Below are 12,484 nucleotides of genomic sequence, written 5' to 3' on the forward strand. Positions count from 1 at the left end.
TATTTTCAAATGATCCAAAGTTTCCGATTAGGTTCATACAAAACAAAACTACAAAATACTTCAAATAACTCTCTTGTGATTTAATACGTTTTCAGTTGCTATGTGATTTAAAATATTTCATTTTGTTATACTATTATTTTATTTTTTTTTCTATCTACGATCAAATAAATAAGTAAAGCATTAAAATTTATAAACCATAAGATATAAATATAATACGTTTAGCTATATAAAAATATAGATTACTAAATACTATAATTTGCCATCTTGTAGTTTATAAAATATAATATTTTATTATCATGTGGCTTAAAAATTAATCACTTATTATTCTAGTGGACATCAAATTCTTACGATAACCCAAAATAAAAAAAAAGGTAGCAAAATAGAATTGTCTAAATTATACAGTAGTAAGGTAAAAATTTGCTAAAACAAGTAGGGCCAAATCAAGCTTTTCCAAAAAATTGAAGGGTCTATATGCATTTTGCCCCTTCGAGAATTGTCCGACGATTCTGGCCTCCTTGATGGACGGACCAGATGCTCCGCATCTTTCCGAATAGACGGCGGAGACACCTCCCCGCACAAACTCGTTATGCGGATTATCCGCAGACACCATTCACCCGTTTACTTTACTCTTTTTCTTTTTTAATTTGTTTTTTAAATTATTTATCTTTTCCCATTGTCCTTCGTCCTCCCCAATTCTACTCCCCTACCTTGTCTCTTCTCTCTCTAATGGCGAAGCCGCGCCCCACGAAGCGAATTCTCGATTCCTACACCATCAAAGGATCCAACAAAGTTGTCAAGCGTAAGCTCACGCCCCTGTTAATCCGAAAACCTAATAATTTTCTCCTTTTTTTTTTCTAATTTTTCTGAATAAAAATCCTAATTTTGATAAGTTTTTTTGTCGATTTTTGGCCATTCGTGTTCGAATTTGCCGTGCAATCAGTAACAAAAAGATAGAATTTTAGTTGCGGTGTTGAATCAATACCTCTTTTGCTGTCTTTTGCTGGTTATTTTCATCTAAATTTGAGATCATGGTGCTATGTTCTTGAAATTTTGCTTTCTCGACCGATGCAACAAAACAAAACCTGAATTTTACGTCGAATTTGATTCAATTAGATCTCAAAAGCGGCTGAATTTTGGTGGCATCATTGGTTCTTATAGTATAATTTCCGCTGATTTTGAGATTGTGGTGTTATGGTCCTGATCGCAGCTGGGGACTGTGTGCTTATGCGTCCCCCGGACTCGTCGAAGCCACCGTATGTCGCGAGGGTGGAGAGCATCGAGGCGGGGGGCCGAGGATCGAATGTGAAGGTGAGGGTGCGGTGGTACTACCGGCCGGAGGAGTCGATTGGCGGGCGCCGTCAGTTTCATGGGGCGAAGGAAGTGTTCTTGTCGGATCACTATGATATCCAGAGTGCCGACACCATCGAGGGCAAGTGCTTTGTCCACAGCTTCAAGAAGTACACCAAGCTCGATGCCGTCGGCAATGAGGACTTCTTCTGCCGTTTCGAGTACAAGTCAGCCACTGGGAGCTTCGTGCCCGACAGGATCGCTGTGTAAGAGAACCAATCATTCCTATTCTTTCATAATTTGATATTAAACTGGATTGGAATTGGTTTTGAGTGTTGGTCTAATTGCATGCATCTCTACTTAAGCTGGATTAAAGATGATACACTGCTACACAATCTGGGAACTTGTAATTACTCTTGCTGAACTACTTCATGATGAAGCTATTGTTGTCAACTTGGTAATAGACTATGAAACATTAATTGAAGTTGATTTGGTGGAACTTTGGAGCTGATTGGAAGTATTAATTTAGATTGACATTTGTATATAGTTATTTGTCTATAATTAAGAGGTTTGGGAAAATAGACATTGCTTGAGAAGATTTTCTTATTATGGTCCATGATCGACATAGTTGTTGGCTACTTCTCCTTTCTTTAGTCATATGATAAAAGAGCGCTCTTGCTTTCTTCCTCTCTATCACATTCGAAAAATACTTCAGAATGTGTCCATTAATATTTTTTAGCTAACTTAGTGGTGACATTTATCTTTGTTCATCCAAAAAGAATTACATAGTGCAGCTCTCTCTGTACAGCTCTTAATTCTTTCATTTCTACTAATTTTTGTTAAAAGTTTTCGTTAGTCTTTTGCATCTTCATGTCTGTTGTGGCTTGCATTTTCCTTTGATCATCTAATTTGGTTGCATTTGAAGAGCAAGATTACTTTTTGTGTGTCAAAATGTGGATGATCCTAAGGATTGGCCATAAGAAATGACACTCTGTGCTGAGTTATATCATATAGGTTTAAATTTCAACTTGTTCTCTCTTTATTGTTTGCTATTTAAAGATGTTTGAAATTTGAGGCTGATTAGCAGTTGTTGAGTTTAGGAATGCTGGAACTTGTTAAGAAGGCATTTACTTCATCCTTCCTACTTGTTAGGAAAAGAGAGGCCAGTTTCTGAACTGAAGCTTCTATAAACTTGCTTTTCAGTGTTTGGATATAGCTGTTTGAACAAGGTCTAACAGATTTTTCACTATATCCTCTTAACATATTTCCCCTAGCTAGAAGGAGAAGTCTTTATATTGGAGCTTGTGTCTAGTAGCTCATTCTAGAAGCTCATTTGTGCCTTTCTTCTGTAACCATAGGTTAAAAATTTATACATTTGCTAATCTTCATGGGGTCTTAATATTGTGTCTTCCAATAGAGGTCAGGAAGTTGACAGTTTGTGTTGAGTGGCATCTTTCTCCGTGCCACTTCTCTCTTTTTTATATAATCATATAGGAATCATCCTATGTCATTTCATCATAAGAGAGAGGGAGGGAGGGAGAGCCAAAAGTCTGACTTCTATGTGAGGAGAGAAGCAGTTTCAGAATTGGAGCTGAAGAGGCACTAAATAACGTGTAATTGAAATTTTCTCCTATTTAAGTGTTGTCTTAGATATAAAGTTTAAAAGGTCCTGTAGCTTGGGCTCATGAATTAAACCAAATAAAAGCTCTTCTGTCGTCTTATCTTTCAAATAGTATGCTACTTTCTATAGTGTTTGCATTTCAGGCATAATTGTTAGGCCGTGATTATTGGTATTGTGCCTCTCTTCAGCATAGGCATAATCTTTCATACATGCATATAACTTATATTTGATATTAAGAACATCCATAATTGCATAGAAGTGTTAGAATGCTAAGTAGTGAATATCTTTTCTTTTTTTCGGGTAAGATGTTTCATTTTTTTAAAGGAAAATTTATTGTTTAACAGTGAAAAATATCTGAAGGTAAAACATCTTACATTGACGAGTTATTGTGGGGATTGTAGTTCTTCATTTGCTAAGGACGCTAACAAAGAACTTGAGAGAAATATGAGTGGGAGAATCATATTTATATATGATATATCGGCTATGCGCATACAAAATTGAATCAAAGAATACGTTGAGTGTTTATCTATATTACCTCTTTGGTGACCTTTGCATCTAATCTGAAATTCAAGGTTACTTTTACGCTCATAGTTTTTTAATTTTGGACTTGTGTGCTGTGCTAGCATCTGATCTTATCCCCAGGGAACAATATTCTGGTATCCTGCAACAAGTAGAATTTAAAGAGTGGAGAAAGCAGGTTAAGACATGAGTAATTAAAATTGCAATCATGTGATAGGAAGCCTGAGATAAAGAAGGTAAGCTGGTGAAAATGTTAGAGGGGAAAGGAGAAATGAAGTATGGTGAAAGGAAAAGACCAAATTGAAAAATAATGAGAAGGATTTGTAGTGCAGCTGGAGGAGTTGAATAAGCTAAAGATAACCTCTGGCCAACTTGATGTTCTTCCTAAATGCAAATAACAAAAACTGATTTGTCAAGACATATGCTACATAGATCTTGTTGGTATTCACATTACAAGTCACTTAATGGCATGATTAATTAAGGCGCAGTCGTATTACTTCAACTCAAGACCGTCATTAGTTGAGCTCCTCTTCTATTGAAGTCCAATTACTTCTAAGGCCCTGTTTGGTCCAGTGGTGGTGCGTATAATCTACGATTTTCACTGTAGAAGGCTGTTTGGTCAGACCACTTGAAATGCAGCGGTGGTCTCTCAAATTTTTTTACTTTGTTGCACTGCGGAACCACCAAAATTGATAATTTTGGCCACCGCACATAGTACGGCTTGCCTCTGTGCCATGTCGTTAGGGTCGCGAACCCCTTAAAACCACCAATTTATCTATGTTCAGTTCCAGATGCTGCTCCATCCAGCCAAGATTAGATTGCCATTCTCTATGAAACTTAAATCTAACATGTAGTGAGCTCTTTCCTCGGAGCTCCACAACAATCTCAGCGGTATTTTATATTACTTGTCGGTTAGGTACAAGTTTCTGAAGTTGTTGTGTTAATTCAAGAAGCATATCCAACATGTGATGATGCTTGTTAAGGATTTGTTTTGTTATTGCAATCATTCCAATCTAATGATAGTATTCTCACTGAAGTTTTGCCTGTGAGTTACATGAAAGGAAAGAGGATCATGATGCCTAAATGGAAATCATCATGCAGCGTTTCTTGCCCTTCACATGACTTAGATTTTGAACTTTCTTCGTTTTTGTTCTGTTTATTAAGGTCCTATCTATTTGACTAGTGGCTAGGGGCGAAAATCAGTTTTCTTCATGCGAGTTTCAGAACTTGAGAAAAATTTTATGATTCTATTATTTTTTACCCAAATGGAAGATCTTCCTGTAGTATTGAGAAGAGGCAAAGTGTAATTGTCCTTTTTAAATAAGATGATTACACATATTATTACTATTACTGAAAAGTGCTTTTGGTTACTGGGTTGAGTGTTCCTTTTAGTTCCCTTGTGACTCCTGTCCTTTTATCCCATTACCAAATTACTGATGACTTAAAAAATCTTGTGCCAATTTTGTATAGGTTGATTAGGTACAACATTTTTTTTTCTGGACGTTAGGGAGTATGATTATTCTTCCAATAAAAATGTGGCAGGTTTTGCAAGTGTGAGATGCCTTACAACCCGGACGACCTTATGATCCAGTGTGAGGAGTGCTCTGACTGGTGAGTTGCATCTACTTTCTGTTCAACTTCTAGTTCTTTATCCATGTATTTTACTTTGTAGGGGATGGCAATACGCTAGGTTCAAGATATTACATCAAAGATTTTGAGTTTAATCTTATCTGCATTTGTGAACATTTTACTATTATGTTTTAGCTCTAGCCTCTAGAAGAAATGTTCATTCTTGGATTTGAATTGTTTGATTGATATTGTGACATTTTGTTGTGTTGAAAACTGTATGGTTGGGCACAAATTTGTTGGTTTTAGTTATGGGTTTTAATTATTTCGAACATTCATCCTTCCTATGGAAAACAACCCCATACCCTCTTATCTTGAACCCTGCAAGAAAAGAAAGCCCTGGTGACTAAATTGTAAATTTTTCTCAAACTTTGTAGAGAATGGAAACATGTTTCGCTAATTCCAGGACTAGAGCAGTTACAGGTTTCTTGAAGATGCAAGTAGCTCAAAAGCTGCCGGAAAAAAAACAGCAGATAGCCTGGTCTTATAGTTTGATCTCTTGTTAAAAGATTATTCCTGTGGCCTCTCAAGTTTTGAAGGACATATTGATTGACCATGTATATGTAATGTAGATCTTTATATTTCTATTTTTGAATGGTTGCTGTACTCCATTATGTTGAAGTTTAAAAACATTGTTGTGGCCTCCTGTTTCAGGTATCATCCTTCTTGTGTAGGAATGAAAATTGAAGAAGCGAAGAAACTCGAGCACTTCTTCTGTGAAAGTTGTTCCCCTGAAAATGGGAAGAAGTCTGAAAAGTCGCATAGTGCTACGAGACAGACAGAGCAAAAGGTAGTTGTATTGGCAATTTCCAAACAAGTCTCTAAGCTTTCAAATAATTTTAAAAGGTCCCCATCTTTTTCTCTTTTTATGTAAGTCCCTGAGTTTTAACTTTTAACTTTTAACTTTTCTTTTCTACAAATCATTGCTTACCATCTTTCAGAGGAATTTAGAAAATATTCCGTCAGCGATTTTAAGTTTTGTCCCCAATTTCGTAAATTTATTGTTGTGAACATCACATTCACCTTTTATTAAATCCTTTTCTTGTATAACACTCTACACAGAAGCTTTGGATGCTTATCAAATTTAAGAAGTAAGACTGTACAAAAGGGTTAAAAGATCATGATGTTATCAAGTACATTTACACTCAAAAAGTTCTCGGTCGGGACTTTCATGAAAGAACAATGCAAAACTGAGGGACTTTTTATTAGTTTAGGGACCTGTATGGAAATTACCCTAGATGTCTTTTTCTGCATTTATGTTGCATGCTAATAACACTATTAATTTACTTTGTTGTTTCTTTATCTTTGATTAGCGGTGGGAGTTCATGTTGCCAGGTGACAGAGAAGTGAGTTTAATACTAAATTTCAGGAAAAATTGCTCAGTGATGATTATTATCAAGATGAACTGGCAATAAAAATAAGCATGCATAATAACTTCTAATGAAGAAATATGATCAGCTTTTCGAGTTTAGGTATATGACAGGAGTAGATGTTTTGAATGACTGTAGACAATAAATATTTATGTCAACAGTGCGCTTCTATGTTTAGCCTTTGTCTATGTTTATCGTTTGTTTGTTAGTAACATGAGTTCGAAGGGACTTGTGGGAAATATCAAGGAAGATTCTTTTTTTTTTTTTTTTCTTCTCCCTTTTCTTTCCCCTCGTCATCGGGAGCGAGGTGTCCTCAACCAATTTATGCTATGGAGCCAAATCCGAGGAATCCCTTTCGATGGCTTCCTTTTTTTTTTCTCCTAATATCTCGACATGTTGTTTCATTTTTGCATTACTAACCGATTACGATGTGCAGGTTGACTCGAAGCGACGGAGAAGGTGACATTTCTAGCGTATTCATCTTGCGCCGTCGTGATGTATAGAGTTATGTAGTTCTTCGACGCTGTGTACATAACATAGGGTACTTAAGTACACTGAGTTCTTAATGTATATCAGAGTAGTAGATGGGGAAGGGTGCACCAAATATACATGTATATACTGCTGGTTATGTCCTATCATTTTATGCGTATGCTGCGGACTGCTTGCGGTTGCTTGTTTAATGACACTAGCTAATAATACTCACTGCAGTAACTCATCTTGGGTTTGAGAAGTATTTCATTTTCTTCCTATCGTTTCTTAATAAATCATTAGAGTTTGGGATGTGTGGGTTCGTTTGCATTTTGAGCACGTTTGACTAGTACCTCGTTTCTTATTGGGGATAAGAAAGGTGTTTTTTTTTTTTTTTTCTTTTTTTTTTTAATGGAGTTGCAGCATTTTTTGATGTACTCTCTCTGTTTTAAAAAACTAATATGCATGGAGAATCAAAGAAAGGGCGAGGAGGGAGACGAACCGTGAGCGGCAGTGGAAAAATAAGGATATTTTGTTTAGTTTATTAAAATTTATGTTGAATCTGCAAAATCAATAATGACGGTTAGGTTTTGTAAAAATACAAAATCAATGAATTTTTTTTATGCAAAGAGGTCGACTTTGAAACACTGAGCAACCGGGAAAGCTACACGGATGATTAAGATAAAGAAAAACAATGAAGTGGCGAAAGGAGAAAAAAAAAATATATATATTATATATATTATATATATATATATATTATATATATATATATATATATATATATATATATATTGAGCTTTTTTTGCAAATAGCTTTCTGACAAATTTTATTTGCAAAATAGTCCGTCCAAAATTATTTACAAAAATGACCCTGTCCTTCCACGTCAGCGCCACGTAAGCGCGCACGCGGCAGAGCGGGCCCAGATGTTTAAGTTGAACACGGTGAACCATTCACCGTGTTAATACAAAATTTTTGTATTGGACACGGTGAATAGTCCACCGTGTTAATACAAAATACCAACAATGAGTAAGTTGGAGGTATTTGTATTAGACACGGTGAATCATTCACGTGTCCAATTATTTGTATTGGACACGGTGAATGGTTCACCTGTCCAATACAAATATTTCGATCTTAACTTATTTGTATTGAATACGGTGAATCATTCACCGGTGCAATAAAAACTTTGTATTGAAACCGGTGAATGGTTCACCGTGTTCAACTTAACCATCTGGCCCAGCTCGCCCGCATTGCGCTGACGTGACGCTTGCGTGGCGGGGCAGGGCCATTTTTGCAAATAAATTTTTGACAGGGTAATTTAAAAAAAAAATTGTAAGGGGGCTATTTGCAAAAAAAGACCCATTATAATATATATATATATATATATATATATATATATATATATAACGATCCGACTGGCTAGTAATAATAACTCGTTAGACCCAAACCATCGCAAAATATTTAAGCCCAGTTATTATTACTAACGTGTGAGGCCTCATATATTTTAATTACAATTCTGCTGTTTAGATCATGACGTTCTCGTCAGATCCAAACCCAAATAATAGACACTACCAAGCGATTACTAAATCCGTTGGTGTAGCACTTTGTCCCGCATAGCACTTAGCTTTCATACTCCCGGCTGGTATTTGGCTCTGGTACCAAGTGTAATGACTCAACCCGCTAGCAATAATAACTTGTTGGACCTGAACCACTAGTCCAAAATGTTTAAGCCCAGTTATCATTAATAGCGTGTGAAAGTCTCATATATTCTAATTAGAATTAGTTTTTCATTTGATTTGGATAGGGATGGAACTGGGCCCGGGCCTAAACAAGGCCCAACCCTATGGGCCATATTTGGGCTCGGCTTTGGGTATTAAAAATATAACTTTGGGTTCAGGCGGCGCTTAAAAATTTAGGCTTGAAAAAATTTTGGACCTATTTAGGCATGTTCAAGTCCGACCTAAACCTGACCCAAAATCTCGATATATTAATTATCAAAATAATATATATATATATATATATATATAGGGCTGGCTCATAAATGTATTGAGAGATAGGTTGCACGCTACCCGCTTCGTTTATTTTATTTGAAAATAAACTTAGCTGGAAATATGAATCAACTAGGATTNATATATATTAACAAAATATTTAGTTTCATATTACAATATATTAAATAGTATTATTATATATAATTAATTAATTATACATATCTATGAGTAAATATATGGTACATATTATTATATATACCTAATTAGTTATGTACATAACACTTATTAAATATATATTATTTTAAAATTTTAAAAAAATTAATTAGACGTTCTATGTACATAACTTAAGGATAATTTTAAAATTTTAAAATACCACAATACTCCTTTAAAAATCCATATATGTCCTAATTAATTAAACATTTTACCCTTCTGTAAGAAGTTTCTATCCTATTATTTATATTATAGGATTGATAGCATGAGAGTAGGAGTGAAAATGACTGAAGCACATATTCTATACCCTTCCACCATTACCGAATTTTCTTATTTGCCATTAAGTCAGGGGCATAAAAAGTATTTTGATTTTTGGTCTTTTTAAATATATCTCTCTATCGTCACCAACATTTCTTATTTACCCTTAAGTTAAGGGCAAAATTGATATTTTAATTTTTTTTAAAACTATGGTAGATATTTAACTCACGTTTAACCCAAGTTAACTTAACGGATGGTAACTGTAGGGGTATTTTGGAATAACAGAAGAACATATGAAAGATATATTAGAAAGAAAAAAAAAAATAGGGGTAAATGAGATATTTTCGAAGTTTTGAGAGGTATATAGGCAATTATCCTTTATTTTTAATATTGGGTTTGAGATCTTTTGTGTTCAAAGTATCTATTTTTTAAATAACTTGGAATGTGAAACATGATTAGGAACGTGAAACACGGTTTGGAATGAAGAGAATTATGTCATTTGATTAATAATTGGAGTTGTTAGATGAAATTAACATTTATTTCTAATTTTGAGTCTCGACGGTTTTGGTTGTTGAAGGATCTATTCTCTAAACACGTTGTGGCATGAAACACGATTTAAGACAGGATATGTTTGGAATGTAAAACACAGTTTTTTTAGTACTATTAGGTTTGGGGGACATGAAACACAGTTCCGTTGATAATTAAGCGCACATTAAATTAAACAAAGAGCACGTTAAATTAAACAAATACCTAAATATTGTATATAATTGTGACATGTTTGGAGAAGCATGCGTTCATAGGTTCTAAGGCGCCCGTCCAGGTGTGGCAACAAAAACCACATAACACCTTTCATTTTTTTTTTTCCTTTTTTTTCCTGTTGAAATAATAATCCAAACTCAATTAAAATATAATTAGAGTTAAATTTAAATTTTTTTATTTAATTATGATTAAGATATGTAATTATCCAAAGTAAAATTAGATTTATCATCTGTTATGATTTGATGACTATATATAGTTAGACATGGGTTAATTAGATGAATAAGCCACAGTAGACATGGCTGCATGGGTGTTACCCAAAATGTAATTAATTATTTATTAGTTTAGTTATCTTCTTCCTCCTCCAATATCTCTTTTCTATATTATTTTGTTCTATTTTATATCTTGGATTATATAATCGGTAACAACAAAATACCAGTTCTAATAATTGGTATCCAATATCTCTTCTCTATATTATTTTGTTATATTTTATATCTTGGATTATATAATCGGTAACAACATAAATACCAGTTCTAATAATTGGTATCAGAGAAAATCACGCTTCCAACAAGTGGTATCGGGAGAAGCACCGCTTCGCGACGCAGTGCTTTTTCGAGCAGCGAAAGCCACTTTCCAATGAGCAATTCCTCGGTCTCTCTTTTTCTCTCTCTCCCCCTTCCTATCTACAACGTCGTAGATAACTAATGAGGGGAGGAGAAACTAGCAGAGGGGGAGGTGGAGAGGGTCGCCAGGGAAAGTTAAGAGGGAGTGCATTGACCAGGGAGAAAGATGGGGTAGGGAAGAAGAAGAAGACATTGAAGAGACTTGCTTGGGCGGACGAGGTAGGTGGAGAATTAATCAAGGTCCTCAGATGCAATGATGATGACCAAGTGACTTTAGCTGAATCCAGCAAGAACTCCTTCCGAGAGAAAAAGATTGTTCTTAATGACGGGCAACATTTTGGTTTGCTTTGGAGATCGACTAGAGGATCTAGGAACGGGAGATTGAGCTGGGGGGAAGGTGGTGGCATTAAGTGCCCTAACCTTGACAGAGGGTTCTATAAAGAGGCGTTGATGAGAAGGCCGAGACCTCACCCACCTGTGTTCAAACACCATTCTCCTCCTCTTCTACCCTTCACACACAGTCGTAAGGGCCCTCCCTTTTGTAGCCGAGTGAAGAGGTGCTTCCGGTGCCTTGCCAGTGATCACAGAGTTGCGGTGTGCCGCGATCCAATTCGGTGTCGTAGGTGCTGGAAAACCGGGCACCAATCATACAACTATGGAGGAAAATCGGTAAGAAGAGTCACCGATATGAATAGGGCGGTATACCAGAGGGGGCGAACCCCACTATCGAAGGTTTACGTCCCGTACACTGAGGAGTATCTACGGCGGGTTGAAATGCAATGTAACGCCATTCTCGCGGATGTAATTCAGCCTGCTGATATCGGACTGGACCCCATCTCTGTCATCAAGAGCGCCCTGGCTGGCCGTTTCGGGGGGTATTATGATGATTTTGCGGTCGTGCGCTGTAGGGATAGGGACTTTGCCATCTTCCTGCCGGAATGGGTTTCAGCAACGGTATTGACCAGGAGGGAAGTACTCTCTCTCAATGGTTTTTGGCTAAGGTGCTTTCCCCGGGGCCGCTACCGTAATGCTCGCCCCTATCTTGTCCTGTTCAGAGCATGGATCTGTCTTATAAATCTCCTATTTGAGATTTGGACTGTGGCTCGAATGGTGGCGTTAGTCAGTGGTTTTGGGCGGTTCATCAAGGCAGATGAGGTGACCAAGGCGATGACGGATTTTTGAGTCTTTCGGTGCCAAATCGCACTCGACTCGCTCAGCTCTATCCCCCAGAATTTGTCGGTCGTTCTCGGGGATGAGCTCTTCTCGATCATGGTTCACCTGGAGAGATGGGAAATGATGGAGCGGGCTGGAGATGTGGCACCTCCAGCACCTCCGTGGAACGAAAACGACGACGTTGCGGCATCGGTGGGTCAGCGGCGACCACGTCACCTAGTCAATGATGCTTATGATCAAGCGGACGAGGAGATGGAAGATGAGGCTGGGGAACTGGAGGAAGTAGAGCCGTCGTCGGCGACTCACAGGGGGTCGCGGGGCACGCCGGCACAGAGATCTTCCATGGCGGCTCACTAGTTTGCGGCGGCGGCGAGAGTATGAGCGACGTACGGTCGTAGGACATGGTGGCAATGGGCAGAATTGGCGCGGGGATCGAGAGTAAGGGTTTGATCGAAGCAGGGCTGGCAGGGAGAGGCGGGACTTCTGAGGCTTACATGAGGAAGGAAAATTATAGGAAGGGCTCATCTCGGGAGAAGGACATCGTTAACTTGGCGGTTGTGGGGCCCAAGGAATTTATTGTGATGGGTC

The 12,484-nt window shown here is 37.2% G+C and overlaps 1 protein-coding gene across 4 annotated transcripts in view; it reads left to right on the plus strand.

Annotated features, from left to right (window-relative positions):
- Positions 642-12,484, plus strand: part of LOC109715152 (chromatin remodeling protein EBS-like) — a 71,980-nt gene continuing 60,137 nt past the window's right edge. Inside the window, exons 1-6 of one of the 4 annotated variants that reach the window (XM_020240003.1) lie at positions 642-799; positions 1,208-1,553; positions 4,970-5,038; positions 5,708-5,843; positions 6,367-6,399; positions 6,860-7,134. In XM_020240003.1, coding sequence (XP_020095592.1) covers positions 727-799; positions 1,208-1,553; positions 4,970-5,038; positions 5,708-5,843; positions 6,367-6,399; positions 6,860-6,886 — 684 coding nt within the window. In that variant the 5' untranslated portion in view covers positions 642-726 and the 3' untranslated portion in view covers positions 6,887-7,134. Of the gene's footprint in view, positions 800-1,207; positions 1,554-4,969; positions 5,039-5,707; positions 5,844-6,366; positions 6,400-6,859; positions 7,135-12,484 lie in introns of those variants that run through there. The other 3 variants (XM_020240004.1, XM_020240009.1, XM_020240010.1) reach the window with 3 other exon arrangements.

This window comes from Ananas comosus, linkage group 9 (genome assembly GCF_001540865.1).
Source record: "Ananas comosus cultivar F153 linkage group 9, ASM154086v1, whole genome shotgun sequence".
Lineage (NCBI taxonomy): Eukaryota > Viridiplantae > Streptophyta > Magnoliopsida > Poales > Bromeliaceae > Ananas > Ananas comosus.